This window comes from Typopeltis vanoorti, chromosome 5 (assembly GCF_054136105.1).
Source record: "Typopeltis vanoorti isolate ZY-2024b chromosome 5, IOZ_Tvanoo_1.0, whole genome shotgun sequence".
Taxonomy (NCBI): Eukaryota; Metazoa; Arthropoda; class Arachnida; order Uropygi; family Thelyphonidae; genus Typopeltis; species Typopeltis vanoorti.
Window position 1 is genome coordinate 137,585,672 of NC_143553.1, and position 19,297 is coordinate 137,604,968.

Sequence of the window (19,297 nt, forward strand, 5' to 3'; positions counted from 1 at the left end):
TATACCGACACAAACAAAGTTTATTTTTTTACAATATTCACATGGGACTTAACCTAAGTAAAAAATCGATGTAATGTGTTTTGGAATATTTAATATTTAAGCTACAATCGAGTTTTTACACTTAGCTTATAATCGTATTCACTCGGCTCGCTGTTATCTATATCTGAGCTATGGCTTGAGATGCCTTTGGGCATATAGACTTGATGTGTTGGTTGAAAGATAGCTTTTTGTCGAGAATCACACCCAGGTAATTTGTTTCTCTCTGCCAGGGAATTTTAGTATTGAATAGTAACACATCTCCTGCAGGAGACATTGGCCTTTTTGAGAAAAGAACGCTGAGCTTTTTTGAGGGTTGACTTCCAATTTCCATTTAGAGAACCAACCCTCCAGCTTCAGAAGGTTTTCTTGAAGCTTTCTGGTAATGAAATGGGATCGGTGAGATCTGGTTAGTATTGCTGTATCGTCCGCATACAGGGCCAAAATGGAACACATCGGATTGTGAGAGATCTCCGACATGTATACAGAAAACAGCAATGGAGCCAGTAGAGATCCCTGCGGTACTCCAGCAAAGATATGGCGCTGGGACGATGCAGAATCGTTGGTTGTGACTTGCATTGATCTCTTCTGAAGATATGAATGGATCAGATGAACCATTTTTAGAGAGGTTCCGGCTGATATAAGTTTGTGTAGGATTCCAAAATGCCACATGTTATCAAATGCTTTGGATATGTCTAGGAAACAGCTCCTGTGCACTGGCGCCAGTTGTAGCTGGTGGTGATGTATTCCACAATTTTGTGGATTTGTTGGGTGTTGCCGAAAACCAAACTGTTCTTTAGGGAGGATGTTTAGGACATTTACTGAGGTTTGGAGTCGTGAGAGGATGACCTTCTCCGCAGCCTTACCCAGATTGCAGATGAGACTGACTGGACGATAATTTTGCGGTAGATGTGGGTCCTGCCTGGCTTATGTATAGGAATTACATCAGCCAGTTTCCAGGTGGAAGGAAAATAGTGAAATCTTAAGATTGCATTTATTATACTGGTCAGGTGCACTATGGCTTTTCGAGGCAGCAGCTTGATCACCCTGTTTGAGATGCTGTCTGGTCCAGGAGCTTTATTGTTCTTAAGTTTTTAATAATATCATATAATTCAACAGGTGATGTGGGTGCAATATGGTCAGCACTGGTATCTGGGAGATTTAATGCGTGTCTGATCTGTCCGTGGATTTTGTACAAGTGATTGAAATCTAAGTTGTTATAAGAAGGATTGCACTGCCTCCTCTAGATTATTTAGTATGGGTTCTGCCTTATCTACATCTGTGTGAACTAAGCCCTGGTTTGAAATTATGGGGGGGGGTAGGATCTGTTTTTATTTCTGATGTTTCTCAGTAACCCCCAGATACAGTGATCAATAGGTGAGATAGAAGCTAACGTTTCACCCCAAACGTGGTTTCTGTGAGTTTTAAGTGCATCTCTCACTGCTCCGTTCAATCTATTTAAGAACTGTTTTGTCCTGAAGTGGGCGAGTGTTACGAAATCTCTTCCTAGCTCTGTTCTTCTCTCTGATCAGGTGCATAATATCCTCAGGCAAACGACCAGGCTTGGGAACAGTTTTGTGGAAGGTTGCAACGATTATAGCGGACTTAATCTGCTGGGTGGGGCTAGTCACTGCAGATTCCACATCTTCTCCTGTGCATATGTGAGGGACAGGTCCAAGTTTATCCCTTTAGTGCTTTAGACAATCTCGCCCACGATATGCCTGAATGAGAGGGAGGAGACAGGCATTCTTGTTCTCCTAATTACAGTAGAATTAGGTTGTGATCCGATGACAACTCGTTTAGTGATTTAAGGCTGTACCGAAGTTTAATGTCTTGAAGGATAGCTATATCCAGGATGTCAGCAGTGCCAAACGTACTGAGATGAGTTGGTTCGGTGGGTCCAGTCCAAACAGCATAGTTTGATCCTGTGTAGTTGGAAAGGATGCGGCCATTTTTATTGCTAGATTTACTGTTCCAGGCAGGATGTTTTGCATTGATGTCTCTAGCGATGACGACCGGTCCTTTTACTCCAAGGATGGCTTCCAGATCTGAGATCAACAATGTCTTTAATGGAGGGTTGTAAGCAGAAATAAATTTGAAAGTTTCCAATTGAGTTTGTGAGGACATTAATTCCTGTGATTTCGACGTTGGTGGTTGTAGTTGGTTATTGAATGATGGTTGATATAGTTTTTGATAAGGGTGGCTGTACCTCCACCTCTATATCGAAGTCTGTCGTTTCTGTAAATCTGATACCCTCTGATTTTTAGGATGTCAGCAGGCCTCAGGTAAGTTTCATTGATTAGAAATATATCTAGGTTTTATCTATTATTGAATTCCTGGATTTCTAACACTTTATTTTTGATACCATTGGCATTCCAAGCGATAATCCTAAGCGAATCTGGGGCGATTTTTTCCCTATGCATCAGAGAGTGCAGATAATATGGATTGGGTTTGCTGTCAGAATCTTTTTGTAACACTTAGTGATGGATTTGAGTTGCTGAAATCCTGCAGCATGTTTGCAAGAGAAGAGGTGATAATAGCTGATATATTTGAATGTGGATTAGCCAGGTTCTGGGTTTGCACTATCTGTTTAGAGCGGGCCACATCAGCATATGTTCTCGCTTGATGTTGAAGATTCATTTTCTTAAGGGGCTCCGTTAATGGTGGGCAAGCACCTGTTGTCATGTTCTCACTCTTGGAGGACTGAGGAGCCTAAACTTCAGGAACTCTTGCACTAGATGACGAGGTAGATTGATTATTTGGATCGTTCCATCTGTTTTGAGGGTGATGAATACACCCTTTATAATTAGCAGGGTGAGGATCCCCACAATTAGCGCACTTAGCCGGGTGGACTTTGGCTTGGCGCAGGTGTTTGTGGGGTGATTCTCGCCACATTTTAGGCATCTGTACTGAGCTTTGCATAGCTTCTGAGCATGGCCAAATTTTTGGCATCTGTGGCACTACCCAGAAGATGCTCTTTTCCTCAATGGTTCTGGGGTTTCAAGTCCACAGATCGATTTTAGATTGTATATGTCTTTGTAAATATTATGAATTTCTACTAAGACTAGAGGCATAGGTGTCTTCTTTGATCTGAACATTCTAATGACCTTTATGGGAGGTAGATCCTGTAAGTTGAGGTCAGTAACTATTTCATCCGTGTCAATATCCTCGGAGACTCCTCGCAGGACCACTTTCGGATTTTTTTAGGAGGCAAGTGAAAATGTGTGATATTGTGTTCCTCTTGCGTCTAGCTCCTTTGTAAGATTTCTATAATCAGCCACCGTGGCGGGCTGAATTTTTATGCCCTCATCTACATTTTTAGCCGATCTATAATTTATTTGTAAGTTAGCCATGATAGTTCTTAGTGTTGTCCATCTCTGCTTTTCCCTTAGGATAATCGGTGGCACCTTTTCATTGGGGGAGGCAGAGGGATCTGAAATGGGAGCGTCCTCATCCATACCAACATCATTTGTTGGCTCACCAGCGAGAGTTTTTCGCTTCTTACGAGCGTGGATTTCTCCTTCATTAGAAGGATTAGAGGCAGAGACAACTAGATTGAGTTTTTCCTCCATTTGAGGAGAGTCTTCATTTTCCTCAACGTCGACTTCGGGTGAAGAATATAAGTTTAAGTAGCCGGGCCAATCCCGTTCAAATTTTTTGAGAAGCTTTTTAACAAAAGTGAGTGCTAGCCCTTTATCGAATGACTCGATAATGATGTCGGGGTCTATCATGCTAGTAGGCCATGTCAGCTTGAACTTCTTTTGGAGTTTTGCCTGACCTAGCCGGCTCTTTATCGAGCAAATCAGTGAATGCGTCTAGGTCAGGCACGCTCATACCGATTTAATTTAATTGATATAAGCGCTAGTAGAAATCCCGCAGGTCCTAAGACCTGCCAGCAGAAATTTTGTAGAATATCCCGCAGCCGCAAAGGACTGCCAGCAAATACCAAGCGTAGGCTAAACGAAGCAATAGCAATTAAATTGCATCTAAATCAAAGTCTTATCTTGTGCTCAAAACGATATTACTGTTACTACACTTGGCTTTATATACGATTCAGCAACCACTATCCTGTATTATGTATCCAACTAATCACCTGATTGACTCAACTCTATGAAAGTTTGTAATCACTAATGAAATGCTCTTTTCATTGGTGATGTTGATTATGCCTATGTCCTTATATATATAATATAATAATCCTTATAATAAGGACTGGCTTAAAGGGGCGAAGCAAAAATGCTTTTCATCTTCCCCGTTATCTGTAGAGTACAGTGCAGGGCTAAGATGTTATTGAGCTATTAAAGCTCTGATCATGGCAGGAGGGTAACAGCATTAGCCGAGCCTCAGAACTTCATTGGCTAAAGCATTGCCATATTTAAAGGTAAAGCCGTCTCTAAAAATTCGGACGATCCCTAGGCCACTCAATCGTGGGCGAAAGACCGTCCATCTCAGCGTTGGCTCCACTCAGTGATGGCCTCCCACCCACACGCCACCACCGAGCCGAACCGCTCAAATTCCGAGGAAAATAATTCACCGACAAAGCCCCTCAGCGGGCCGTGCCGGAGAACACTCTCTCCCTAGACTCAAATTGCTCCCTTAAGGCAAAAACCTTAAAAGAGCGAACTCAAAAACTCTCGAATCTCATCACCCAAGGGGGTAACAGCAACAGCCGAACCTCAGTTAAACTTCATTGGCTAAAGCATTGCCATTCATTACCCTACAAGAGTATCATATCTATTATTATGCCTATGCCTTATAGTCCTTATAAGGACTGGCTTAAAGGGGCGAAGCAAGAATGCTTTTCATATTCCCCGTTATCTGTAGCGGACAGTGTAGGGATAAGGTTATTGAGCTATTATCAAAGCTCTGATCATGGCAGGAGGGTAACAGCAATAGCCGAGCCTCAGTTAGAGCTTCATTAGCTACAGCATTGCTATCCATTACCCTCCAAGGGTATTGGATTGAATGAATCAATCACCGCATCTCACGGTCGATTGATTCATCAAGTCATTATGCCTATGGTTTCATTAACTTAATTTTAAACTTATTCTCTATTAATAAGAAAATGGTGTATTAATCTATTATTGTTCAACTCTGGTTGTTTTCAAAAAATGTAATTTTTTAATATAATATTTGTTATTATATTACAAAATATACAAGAAATTATATTATTGTTTAATAATTTTTAGATAAAATCAAAATAGTAGCTGTTGAAACATCTGTAGATTTAAACTTCCTTAAATATCTGATGTCTGAGCAGGCGTTCATTTCAATATGTTCATTCGTGATTTATGAAGGAAAGTATCGATACATACAATAATTAAATAAGATGAATTTAAAAAATGTTCAAATAATAATAATACAAAAAACTAATATGATTTATAATTAAAAAGTACAGATTTGTCTAGGCTGCTAGGAATAATGGTTAGTCGCAATTTTTCCGCTTCTGGTGTAGACATATATGGAAGCATCTTTCAATCGAAAGTCCGATATTAAACCAATAAAGATAACACAATTTGCGTTTTTAAATTATCAGTTTCGAGCAGTGTATACTGGAATTTGATATCGAATAGGAGCGTGGTAAAAATGATGCTATTATTTAGGGTTTTTTTATGATCCAATGGCCGATTTTTTAATGACACCACCATTTATCGAACAGCAATACTTTTTGTGTTACTAACATCGTATTCGAGTAGGCCCAAAACGGAATTGTTCTGACTAAAACTCGAAGCATCATTCATCTTGGCATCCGCACACTTAATTGACTGCCTCCTTCCAACAAATGTAACAAATGCATCCCTTAATGATCTCCGTAACAAAAAAAAACTCACAAAGATAGCCTTCTGCTAACAGTCTACGAAGAAGATGAAGCTTCCTTTCTGTCGAGATTAATTTAAAAACTGTCAATGTCTAAAATTTTGCACGTATGACATGGACAAATTAAGCTGCCATCCATCCAGACGTATCGGAAACGCCCGGATGACGCAGGTAATTGGAGGCTGGCAAAACAGGTGAAGTACACGCACTATGCTGTTCACGATTCCAAGTATGAAATTTAAGCATTCTAGAAAGGAAAGAAATTCCTAAAACTTTTTTTTTCTTTCTTGTCTGCTGCGTTGTACTCTTACTCAAGTAAAGAACTAAGGTTGATGTTTTTATTTCTTCTGCTTATGTTGTGCACGCCCCAAGCCAATAAAATTTCAATGACGTCATAATATTGTAGTTCAAATTCCCAAGTAATGAGGATGTCAGGAACAAAATAAAGTCTGATTCGTTCCATTTTGCTTAGCACACAAAAGATCAACTGCAAACTAAAATTAATAATTTTAAATGAAATATTAATATAAAATAAAATATTTTTAGATTAATTTAGAAATATGTTTATTTCTTTGTTCTAGAAAGATTATATTGATTTTTAATAAACACACCTTTTATTTTCTTATATAAATTCTTAATATCAAATTAAGATTTTAAAAATAAAAAAAGTATATATATTTTTAATAAATATATTTAACGTTATTCCGCACATAAATATTTAAATATGGATTTTTTGTCTAATAATATTAATTGATATTTTGTCGTCTAATATATGATTTGATAATCAGATGTTTTCCTTTCCTATAATTTCTGAAATAATAATGAGATGTCTAAACCGTTTTTAATATCATTACCGCGTAACTGAAATTACATTAAATCAATACATGAATGCTTTTTTTATACATTTATTTCTCCTGTCCCGCAAGTTCTTTTTCCAGAATTCAATCATGGAAAAAGGTAAACAATTAACGTAACAGCTTCTGAATTTTATATAAAAAATGTCGTAAGAAGAAAATAACATCTCTTTAATAAATTAATAATGGAAGACGAATGCTTTTGCAGACAACTAGTTAACAAGACATTAATGAAAGATGATTTATCTCTTAAAATCAAAGATATTTGACTGAACGATGGAAATTTCTATTATTTAGTCGTGTATTTTAAATTCATACATAAAATGACCTAAGTGCTTCTTATATGTCATTAAAAATTCTATGAATTGAAGCTATGATTATTTTTATTGAGATTTCGGATATGACATTTTAATATCTATGAAATTTTGGCGAATTGCCCAAGTTTTCTTAAAACAGTTGTCACCTTATGAGTTTCTGTCTTTTATATTTCAATTGGTCCACCAGAGGGTTAATGTATGCAATTAAATTATTGATATAAAGTATGTGCCAATCACAAATACATACATACAGTTTACGTAATAACTGATCTTTTTTTTTTAATTTCTTTATTTATATGCATTTTTTTACTTTCACAGCCTTAGTTTTCAAACTTGCTTTATGCCTATAAAATAAAAATAATAAATTTAAAAATCTGATATAGGGAAGTGTGAATCTATTGAAGATGATAATAAGAGTTTGCATTGTAATCTCTGAGGATGTTACAGTTTCTCTCGCAGTATTGAGATAGGCATTATCATGCAACAACAGAACTCTACGTCAGTTTATCGGAAAATATCTCATTGCCGTGTGCACTGCTTATTGTTTTTGTCATACCCCCATCACTTTTCTTGATAATTTGGAGTATCTTTGAGAATCTCGGGAAAAAAATGTGAGCATCACTATTTCTAGCTAAAAAATATGATATGCATTTTTTCTTGACAGAAGCTGTTGTTTGTCTTCCTATATGGAGTGACATCAAAGACAGTGCGCTTCAAAATGACTCGGGAATATTGGCTGAGATATCTTCCCAGGGAAGATAGCAAGGAAAATAAATGGGTTGGTTTCTTTTTTATTATCATTCTATAAATTTATTTGAGACACATTTTGCACTGAATTTTATGACTCATATGTGTGGGGGGATGACAATAGAAAGGGGGTGATCTCCAATATCGTAATAATTTAATCCTTTAGATACAATTCAAAGTACGATGTATTAGGATGACCTCTATGGTTATGCTATGTATGTACGGATAGTGTTCAATACAGTTTGTATCTTTTAAAGATCTCACAAAAGATCATACTTTCATGATTGGTTTAAAATCGGCAAATCTTATGGAATGTTCTCGAAGTTATTTTGTAATGTGATTAGTATAACTGGAATCTTTGAAAAATATTCTTTTTTAGGCATTTCTGTTTCTACAGTTAGTCCTTTTTGTTTATTTTCCTCTTGTGATAGTGTTATAGCTCGATGACGTAGTGTTTGATTATACTAATAGTTTATATAAGACTATGACTGCAAGCAGTATGAGTGTGCATTGGTTTGTCTGTGTATATTAGCAGAATGGATACTGTACGGGAGGGGGGGCTAAAAAGTTTTGATATAACAAACACGCGATTAACACTTAGCACACTATGCAGATAGAATAACCGCTGTATCAGAGCATTAAGTTTCTGTTAATCCCAAAGTTATTTGGTCACAACAGACCATTAAGAATACTAAAGAAGAAGATGAAAATACTAGTTAAATTAACTTAACTGATGGCGAAGACTCAATGTGGAAACGGGCTACCTGCCGATTTCCAAAAAGTTATTTATGTTTTTATACGTAAAGAAATTTGCATTAAGGCAATATCTGGAAACTATAGCGATGTCCTTGATTTCTTCTATGAGTATATTGGTGCAGAGGACTGGCATATGTCGTGTGGCAATCTATGAAAATAGGGACAGTTTCCTATATGAGTCGTCAACAGTTTTTTTTTTTTTTTTTTTAATACTAGGACAATCGGTAAACGAACAAAGAAATAAAATTTAGGTGGTACACAGATTTCATCTCTCATCCTGATATCATCACACTGTTTGTTGGAGAATTGAAGGTGACTTGAAGAATACCATGTTTGAGCTATTGATAATGATGTCTGGATTTAAGCCTTTGTCCACTGAGGTTGTTAAATGTAAGACAGGTTATGCAACCTTTAGCGGATTTTCTATAAGTGCATTTTAATTTCTCCATAAACTACACTTTAGCGTAAGTTGCCTTGACATTGATTCTGAACAACGTCACTAACATCATCGCTTACATTTCACAGGGAATAGGAATAAAAAATCACTCATGCTTTATTTATATATAAACATAAATAAACATCTAATCGATCGGTAATCAACATCCACTGATGAAATTCTAGTCAACAGATGAATTTTTATCCTTATAGTTCTTATAAGGACTGGCTTAAAGGGGCGAAGCAAGAATGCTTTTCATCTTCCCCGTTATGTGTAGAGGACAGTGTGGGGATAAGGTGTTATTGAGCTATTAAAGCTCTGATCACGATAACAGGGTAACAGCAATTGCCGAGCCTCAGTTAGAACTTCATTGGCTACAGCATTGCCATCCATTATCCTCCCAGGATAGGTTTTTTTTTCATCCCCCAGTTCACCTTTCCAGATGAATTTATTAATCCTTATAAGGACTGGCTTAAAGGGGCGAAGCAAGAATGCTTTTCATCTTCCCCGTTATCTGTACAGGACAGTTTTGGGATAAGGTGTTATTCAGCTATTAAAGCTCTGATCATGACAGGAGGGTAACAGCAATAGCCGAGCCTCAGCTAGAACTTCATTAGCTATAGCATTGCCATCCATTACCCTCCAAGGGTATTGATTGAATGAATCAATCACCTCATCTCACGGTCGATTGATTCATCACCTCATCCTCTTTACTCCCGATTTTTTTCAGATGAATTTATATAGTACTTATAAGGACTGGTTTAAGGGGCGAACCAAGAATGCTTTTCATCTTCCCCGTTATCTGTACAGGACAGTTTTGGGATAAGGTGTTATTCAGCTATTAAAGCTCTGATCATGACAGGAGGGTAACAGCAATAGCCGAGCCTCAGCTAGAACTTCATTAGCTATAGCATTGCCATCCATTACCCTCCAAGGGTATTGATTGAATGAATCAATCACCTCATCTCACGGTCGATTGATTCATCACCTCATCCTCTTTACTCCCGATTTTTTTCAGATGAATTTATATAGTACTTATAAGGACTGGCTTAAAGGGGCGAAGCAAGAATGCTTTTCATATTCCCCGTTATCTGTAGAGGACAGTGTAGGGATAAGGTGTTATTGAGCAATTAAAGCTCTGATCATGGCAGGAGGGTAACAACAATAGCCGAGCCTCAGTTATCTTCATTGGCTACAGCATTGCCATCCATTACCCTCCAAGGGTATTTATTGGATTGAATGAATCAATCATCACCGACTATGTAAGTAAAGGTGAAATCTCAAAAATACGGACGATCTCTAGGCCACTCCATAGTGGGCGAAAGACCGTCCTAATCTCAGCGTTGGTTCCACTCAGTGACGGGCTCCCCGACCACTGAGCAGAACCGCTCATATTCCGAGGAAAATAATTCACCGGCAAGTACCCCTCAGCGGGCCGTGCCGGAGAACACTTTCCTAGGAGACTCAAAGTGCTCCCTTAGAGAAAAACCTAAGAGAGCGAACTCATTAACCCAGGATAACAGCAACAGCCGAACCTCAGTTAAACTTCATTGGTTCAGCATTGCCATCCGTTACCCTATATGGGCATCTCATATAAAATATAAAATCAATCACCGCATCTCACGATCGATTTGATTCCTTCATATCCACAAAATTTTTCTGATGAATTTATAGTCCTTGTAAGGACTGGCTTAAAGGGGCGAAGCAAGAATGCTTTTCATATTCCCCGTTATCTGTAGCGGACAGTGTAGGGATAAGGTTATTGCGCTATTATTAAAGCTCTGATCATGGCAGGAGGGTAACAGCAATAGTCGAGCCTCAGTTAGAACTTCACCGTATGTGTAAGTAAAGGTGATATCTCAAAAATATCGGACGATCTCTAGGCCACTCATTCGTGGGCGAAAGACCGTCCAAATCTCAGCGTTGGTTCTACTCAGTGAAACTCGACTACCGAGTAGAACCGCTCATTCCGAAGAAAATAATTCACCGGCAAGTACCCCTCAGCGGGCCGTGCCGGAGAACACTTTCCCCGGAGACTCAATTGCTCCCTTAGGGCAAAACCTAAGAGAGCGAACAACTCATTTACCCAGGATAACAGCAACAGCCGAACTTCAGTTAGAACTTCACTGGCTACAGCATTGCCATCTATTACCCTCCAAGGGTATTGGATTGAATCCTTATAGTCCTTATAAGGACTGGCTTAAAGCGGCGAAGCAAGAATGCTTTTCATCTTCCCCGTTATCTGTAGAGGACAGTGTGGGATAAAGTGTTATTGAGCAATTAAAGCTCTGATCATGGCAGGAGGGTAACAGCAATAGCCGAGCCTCAGAATTTCATTGGCTACAGTATTGCCATCCATTACCCTCCAAGGGTATTGTTGGATTTTTCCATCCATTGGATTGAATTCCTTATAGTCCTTATAAGGACTGGCTTAAAGGGGCGAAGCAAGAATGCTTTTCATCTTCCCCGTTATCTGTAGAGGACAGTGTAGGGATAAGGTGTTATGAGCAATTAAAGCTCTGATCATGGCAGGAGGGTAACAGCAATAGCCGAGCCTCAGTTAGAACTTCATTGGCTACAGCATTGCCATATTTAAAGGTAAAGCCGTCTCTAAAAATTCGGACGATCCCTAGGCCACTCAATCGTGGGCGAAAGACCGTCCATCTCAGCGTTGGCTCCACTCAGTGATGGCCTTCCACCCACCCGCCACCACTGAGCAGAACCGCTCAAATTCCGAAGAAAATCATTCACCAACAAAGCCCCTCAGCGGGCCGTGGCGGAGAACACTTTCCCCGGAGACTCAAATTGCTCCCTTAATGCAAAAACCTTAAGAGAGCGTACTCAAAAACTATCGAATCTCAGCGCCCCTGGGGGGTAACAGCAACAGCCGAACCTCAGTTAAACTTCATTGGTACAGCATTGCCATCCATTACCCTCCAAGGGTATTGGATTGAATGAATCAATCACCTTGGATTGAATCTTATATAAGGACTGGCTTAAAGGGGCGAAGCAATGTTGCTTTTCATATTCCCCGTTGTCTGTAGAGGACAGTGTAAGGAGAAGGTGTTATTGAGCTATAAAGCTCTGATCATGGCAAGAGGGTAACAGCAATAGCCGAGCCTCAGTTAGAACTTCATTGGCTACAGCATTGCCATCTATTACCCTCCAAGGGTACTAATTTTAGTCGCCTCGTACGACATGCATTAGTTACATTGGTGCTATTCTTATCCCGGCAACCACACGGGAAAACGTTCACCGCTGGAATATGTAGGGATATTACAAAAACAATAAAATGGTGTTTAATGATTATATTCTAAGCTGTTGCTGCATATTTAGTTTCTTAGTAAAATAAGAAATATAATTATTAGCATTTATTATTAAACAGTAAATTATAAAAAATAATAAAATAAAATACATGTAACGAATTACTTTATCAAAGTAATTAGTCTACAAAATACTTTTATACTTTGTACGTATTTAGATGTTTCAAGCCTAACCGTATGAAAATATTTATTGTTTACTTGGCTCGTTGTGTACTTGGACTCTGTTCTACTAGAGTAAGCTCTTACGTAAGGGATTTTTTTAGTTCAGTTTCATCTCAACGCTGATCTTAAGACGTTGTTAGAAACATGAATACAAATCTCTTCCTCTTCTCCCCCCCCTCCCAACAGCACTTCTTTTCCTTCATTCTGTGATGTTTAGTTTGCGGAGACTTATTTTCTACAAGCGGTCGGAAATACTGGTGTGCACTTCAACCTGTTGTTTACCCCCCCCCCACACACACACTTCCACTTCGCTCTAAGAGGAAAGCGCGTGGCGGTAACAGTACTGTTGTCATAGCAACCGACGGAATGTGATGAATCTCTTTGGCAAGACGCATTTAGTGTCAGGCTTGCAAGTGGGGTGACTTCCGTTCCGAAATCATCCTTCCGAACGAAGATTCTCCTGGCATTCTGTGGTAGTTTAATTGATAGAGAGTTTAGGGGAACAAACGAACGCCACCCACCTACCCACAAAAAAATGTTGCATTCTTCGAATAATTCTCTAACTCTGGTTTTTCTATCTGACCTTTTTTTCCATAGGTTCTTTTGTACACGTGTGTGTTTTTATCTTTCTATTTTTCTACGTCATCCTTCCAGTTTCATCAATCGGCAACAATTCAAATCTTAAAATCTGCAATCTTTGAAAATAGTTGAATTCTGAGCATCCATAGTTCAACAGTACTGCAACCTTCATTGTTGATCTGTGATGTCGAATCTTTTGTATGACTCCATATTTCAATAAAAAAATATGTCTCTGCCACAAATACACTTTTTAGCATATTGTCCACAATGTTATATATTTAAAAAAGTATAATATCCAAAATTTCATTATAATAAATTGCAGTATGAATATTTTAATAATTTTGCTTAAAACATACATTTTGCATATCTAAAATAAACTTACAAAATTGCATAAATTGGACTGCATAAAATACGATTATTATTTACCTATAAAAAAAAATATATATAATATAATATAAAACATCACACACATTTAAACATAGTTATACTGCTATGTAACGTCTCTTTTTATTATTAGAAAAAATATAAAATTATCTTCTTATATTATGTTCTATCATATTTGCATGATTTATTTTTGTAAAAGGTGTGTAATTACATTACTTTTTTTTGCTTAAAAACTCATTACTTTTTGTTATATACTATCATATTTTTGCAATTATAAATGTAGATTTATTTATTTATTTAAAAAGTATTTTAGATTGATTTCCATGTGACCATTATCGATAGATTTTTCCATTAACACACATAAAAAAGGTTGCAAAACAATAACCAAATATCTTTAAGACCCAAATCTTTGAATGGCGAACGAAAAATAATTACATTGTAAGGGAGAACATGATTGGTATCGAAATAAAAGAATAGTGTTATTCTAACGAACAAGGAATGATGAATAGTTTTCAATAATGAAGAGGTGGAAGCTTATTGGAGTCGGAAAACGCTTTGTGGTACTGAACTGAATTAGATCCGATGAGTAATGATGAGAGGGAGAGAACTAAGCGAATGAGGTAATTTTCTAATGGTGTAAATGATGAACATATTGAGAAAGTAAATGCAATAATCTGCATGACGGAAAATGTAAACAAATTGCTGCCACAACAAATTTAAAAAAATTATGCGATTACTTTCTCATTCTCCTTATTCTTATAAGGACTGGCTTAAAGGGGCGAAGCAAGAATGCTTTTCATATTCCCCGTTATCTGTAGAGGACAGTGTAGGGATAAGGTGTTATTGAGCAATTAAAGCTCTGATCATGGCAGGAGGGTAACAGCAATAGCCGAGCCTCAGTGCTTCATTGGATACAGCATTGCCATCCATTACCCTCCAAAGGTATTAATCACCGAATCTCACGGTCGATTCCCCATCCCACCTTAATCACCATAGGACGCAGGACATACATGGCGCAGAGGGTGAAGCTTGATGCTTTTTATATTCCCTGTTGTCTGTTTAGGTGATGGGAGATATTTGTGAACTATTTTAGCTCGCCCTGAGTGGGCAGAGGTGGTTATTCGTCGTTGGGTGTTAGGATGGCTTTCGATCTTTTATGTTTCCAGTGGTCATTACCGTCATAGTTTCCGGCTTGCTGTATTAGTTGGTTTGGATGCGTAGATGTCTTCATAAACAATTTCTCTGCTAGGGAGCGTAGTAGTGGAGAGATGTGGGGGATATTTATGTCCCGGTGGATCTGGGCGTTCCTGATGAACCACGGGGCGTCCAGTATCATTCGCAGGCACTTGTTCTGTAGTCTTTATAGCTTGAGGATTATAGCTTGAGTCTTGCAGTTATGGCTCCAGGCTGGGGAGGCGTATATGATTGTGGGGCCGATCACTGTCTTGCACAGTAGAATTTTGTTTCTTGAGCTTAGTTTGCTGTGTCTGTTGATCAAGGGGTATAGCTGGGCGATAACTTTTGAAGCTTTGGTGCATGTGCTGTTGATGTGGCTGTTGAAGCATAATCGCTTATCGAGAAGTATTCCGAGGTACTTTGCTTCAGTTTTCCAGGGAATTTTAGAGTTGAACAGGGTAATGTCTCCTTTGGTGGATGCTCGTCTTCTTGTGAAGAGTATCGTTGTACTTTTCTGGGGGTTTAATCGTAGTCGCCAGTCTGTAAACCATTTTTCTAGATTCAGGATGGTGTCTTATAGTTTTTTTGGTTACGAGATGTGGTTGGCGGGATCTGGCTATTATAGCCGTGTTATCTGCATAAATTGCAATGATGGATGTGAGAGGATTTTGAGGGATGTCTACCATATAGATGTTGAACAGGATCGGGGCTAGCAGTGATCCTTGAGGAACTCCAGCGAGGATTTTCCGTTAGGTTGACACTGTTCCATTGATTTTGACTTGCATCCTCCTGTTTGAGAGGTATGATTTAATCAGGTGTATCATGTTTAGTGGAAGGTTTGCGATGATAAGTTTGCAGAGGAGGCCTTGGTGCCAGATCTTATCGAAGGCCTTTGAGATGTCTAGCAATACGGCTCCAGTGTGCTGATTCCAATTAAATCCTGTGGTGATGTATTCTACCAGTCTATGGATCTGTTGGGTGGTGCTGTGATTTTGACGGAAGCCAAATTCTTCTTGTGGAATGATATTTATTTGGTTAACATGATCTTGGAGTCTGATGAGGATAATTTTCTCTGCTATTTTCCCTAAGTTGGATAGCAGGCTGATGGGACGGTAATTTTTTAGGTGAGCTATTTTCTTTGTAGGTATATGGTCTTTGTAGGTGAGCTATTTTCCATGACTGGGGGAAGTGCTGCCATCTGAGGATGGAGTTTATGATGTTTGCCAGATGTGCTATGGCTTTGTGGTAGTGCCTTGATGACTTGGTTAGTGATGCCGTCGGGACCTGGGGTCCCGACGGCATCACTAACAAAGATGTTGATGTTGAGATGGTTGATGATGCCGATTATTTCGGTAGGTGAGGTAGGTATTATTGGGCTTGGATTGTCATCGGGACGATTTACTGTGAACCTGACTTTACAATGGATCTTGTATACGTGGCTGATGTTTAGGTTATCGTATGCAAGACTGCATTGTTTCTCTAGGTTTCTTGCTATGGCTTCGGCTTTGTCAGCATCTGTGTATGCAAGATGCTGTTCTGCTTGCAGAGGGAGGAGAGATTTGCGTTTGTTCCTGAGGTTGTTTAGGAATGATCTGCTGTGGAGATGGAAGTGAGCTTGTTGTCCCATTGTTAATTCCTGTGGTTCTGGAGAGCTTCTCGGACAGATTTGTTTAATCTGTTGAGGGCTGTTTTGTCCTGAGGGAGCACGAGTGTTGTGGTATCTTTTTCTTTGTCTGTTTTTTTTTCCTTATTAAGTCCATGATTTCTTCCGGGAGACGGTTTTGTTTGTGGGTGATCGTGGATACTGTGGCTGCTGTTATGGCTTTATTGATTTGATTGGTGAGGTTCTTTATTGCCGTGTCTATTTCTTCCTTGGCTTTTATATGGGGAACCGGACCAATGTGTTCTGGTAGCACTTTCCTAAGTTTCTCCCAGATAATGGAGGTTTTTTTTTGGGGGGGGAGGTGACTGGTCTTTGTTCCCTAAGTGAAGTAGGATTGGGTTGTGGTCTGATGATAATTCGTTCAGTGCTTGAATGCTGTACTGGTATTTGATGTTGTGTAGGATAGCGATGTCTAGGATGTCGGCTGTGCCAGTTGGGCTGTGGTGGGTTGGTTCGGTGGATCCTTTTACGACAGCGTTGTTTAATCCTGTGTAGCTGAAGAGGATACGGCCATTTTTATTTGTGGTTCTGCTGTTACAGGAGGGATGTTTGGAGTGAATTGTACCTGGTATTGTACCATCTTTAGACTTGAACGTTGTATCAATTACCCATCTAAACCAGTTTATTCACGCACAGTTAAGCTCCTGACTCATGTTTTTTTGACAAGGTATAAGAGATTATTAGGATTACGCCAAAGAAATCAAACTATGAGGCGAGCATATTGTGTTTATGGTTCTGCTTATTTCGTGGGATAAAAATTCCTAGTTTTCGGGGGGGAAAAAACTCTGCCATCGCTGTATCACAGTATTAAGAAGTAATATTAATTATAATTTCTAATTTTGATATGGATGATTAAATACATATTATGAAATACTTCCTTTCAAAGGTATATGGAAATTTTGAAAATCCTTTACGTAGTTGAAATATAGCTGTCACACCGTCGAGGCTCTATAGGTTTGAATTCAAATGCATAGTCTCGACGGTGAGCCCCTTTAACAGGGAGGTACGGCACCATCTAAGTCCTTTCAATTTAACGTGAGTTATCCGATCTCATACGATATAGAAGGGCTTTTTCTAGAGGGAAATCAAGATTTCATCCCTCATATACAGAAATCAACCAGAGAACACACGCAATTAACAATCAAAATATTATAAGTGGATGATAGATGGCGTAGTGTGTAGAGGATGGATAGTGATGTTAACGTAACGTGCAGAAGGAAGATTGAGTAATGTGGATGGTTGGTTATGGTATTGGAGCGCCCTCTGGCAACGACTCCATGGAGGTATCATAATAATAATTATGAAAATTATGTATATTCATAGTTATTCAAAGCAATGTGAAATTTGCTTTTTCACACACGTGTTCTGAAAGGGTGAAATTTATAAAATGTTTTGTTGAAAGTTAAAAGTTTGGAGAACTCTAAATGAAGAAAAATAATTTTCATTTCAATTTTAGATTATTTGGCCATAATTTCCATTAAAATTTCTACCACGTTTTCTAGATGTAAATGTTCCTTTTTTAATTGCCATTCTAGACATGTATGGCGTTTTAGAATATGTAATTAAAATCCAACTATTTATTCGATATATTATTAAACCAGATTTCCCCCAATTATCACCAATGGCAGAAATTAAACAAATCTGCAAGCATCATCTTCCTTTAATAACTTTTATAATAATTTATTCTTGAAATGTTACGATGAAATGTATAGTTCATATTAAATGTATTTAATTATAAAAATAAATTTTGTGATAATATTTGTAGTTAAAGTTATAATAGGCATAAGCTATTAGATGCATTCTTGATTATTATTTTTTTTTTCCTTTTTAAGTATCCATGAAGTTTTGGTTAGAAAAATGACGTTTGAAATTGTTTGCACTCATGTTGCCACACACACACACACACACACACACACACACACATACACACACACGCACATTCTTATGTTGTTCCTCATTGTCAATTATTAAACTAAGATAAGTGGTCAATAAATATATGACACAAGTCTGTCCTTCTTTGGATTTGTATGGTCTACTTCTTAACGCTTGTATTTTCCCATTTTTATGGTTCACTTTTGAAAAAACCTATTCCATTACATTCACTTTATAACCTTTCCTAGAATTAAACCGACAGTTTGGAGACTTAGAAGTCCCGCAAACATGGTAGAACAACTTTCGCCATGACGTGTTCCTAACCATAATTGATATTATTCTTTGATTTGAGTTCTACGGTCGATTTTTCTGAGTTGGTAGGGAAAAAAGAGCCTGATTGTTGCGCCAAAGATGGAGTACCCCGTGAACTGACTGAAAAAAATGCATAACTTGGGAATTAGTATCGAACCTAGAACGGACTTACTTTTGTCGGTTACTCTTCTCGGCAATTACCACTAGACTCAGTAAGCACTTTTTTTTTTTGTATCACCCTAAGATTTACTTGAAATTAATTTAAGTTTTTCAGAAAATAAAAATTTTAGAATATTTTAATATCCCCGTAGATTTTTTTTTTCAATTTAGCAAGTTCGCATCTTCTTAAGTATCAATCATGTCCCTTTCAAGTTTATCTGGGACTTCGGAAACCTCTGCACTAACGTTTACTTACTTAAGTTATTTATTTATTTATTCAAGTGACACTATAAGAAAGCCATGAGCATCCGTTCTAAATAATAAAACCAATGAAGTCTTCAGTTCGACTGCGATATTTTTGTCTGCGATATTATTGGCATGGCGATATTTTTGTTTGCGATATTTTTAACGACAACCAGCGTTAAAGCTATATTAGTCTGCAGTCAACAGACTGAGGTTTTGCACTCGGAAGTTCCTCTTTATATTTTTAGATCTAACAAAGGTAATGGAAATGCCTATTTACACTATCTTATTTGTAAAAATAACCACTAATAGTTTAATTTTATAGAAACGTTCATTCGTAAACACCACGAATGATTATTTCTACAATTGACAGCACGCTTTATGCCAACTCTTTACAAAACTGTTCTATGTTTGAACTGCGCATGCCTACTGGTGAATTATAGAAAACAAAAGTGGCTCAATGA

General features: G+C 38.0%; 1 protein-coding gene and 1 long non-coding RNA gene across 11 annotated transcripts in view; one reads left to right on the top strand and one right to left on the bottom strand.

Annotated features, from left to right (window-relative positions):
* Positions 1 to 19,297, bottom strand: part of LOC150106857 (uncharacterized) — a 192,931-nt gene that overhangs the window by 154,856 nt on the left and 18,778 nt on the right. Inside the window, exon 2 of one of the 3 annotated variants that reach the window (XR_016548375.1) lies at positions 13,407 to 13,450. The exons of the other annotated variants lie outside the window; for them this stretch is intronic. This is a non-coding gene — a long non-coding RNA (uncharacterized LOC150106857). The remainder of the gene's footprint in view (positions 1 to 13,406; positions 13,451 to 19,297) is intronic. 3 annotated transcript variants of the gene reach the window in all.
* Positions 1 to 19,297, top strand: part of LOC150106859 (CD63 antigen-like) — a 106,143-nt gene that overhangs the window by 29,012 nt on the left and 57,834 nt on the right. The window contains exon 1 of one of the 8 annotated variants that reach the window (XM_090393356.1): positions 7,691 to 7,799. The exons of 6 other annotated variants lie outside the window; for them this stretch is intronic. In XM_090393356.1, coding sequence (XP_090249482.1) covers positions 7,740 to 7,799 — 60 coding nt within the window. In that variant the 5' untranslated portion in view covers positions 7,691 to 7,739. Of the gene's footprint in view, positions 1 to 7,690; positions 7,800 to 19,297 lie in introns of those variants that run through there. One more of the 8 variants, XM_090393355.1, reaches the window with a different exon arrangement.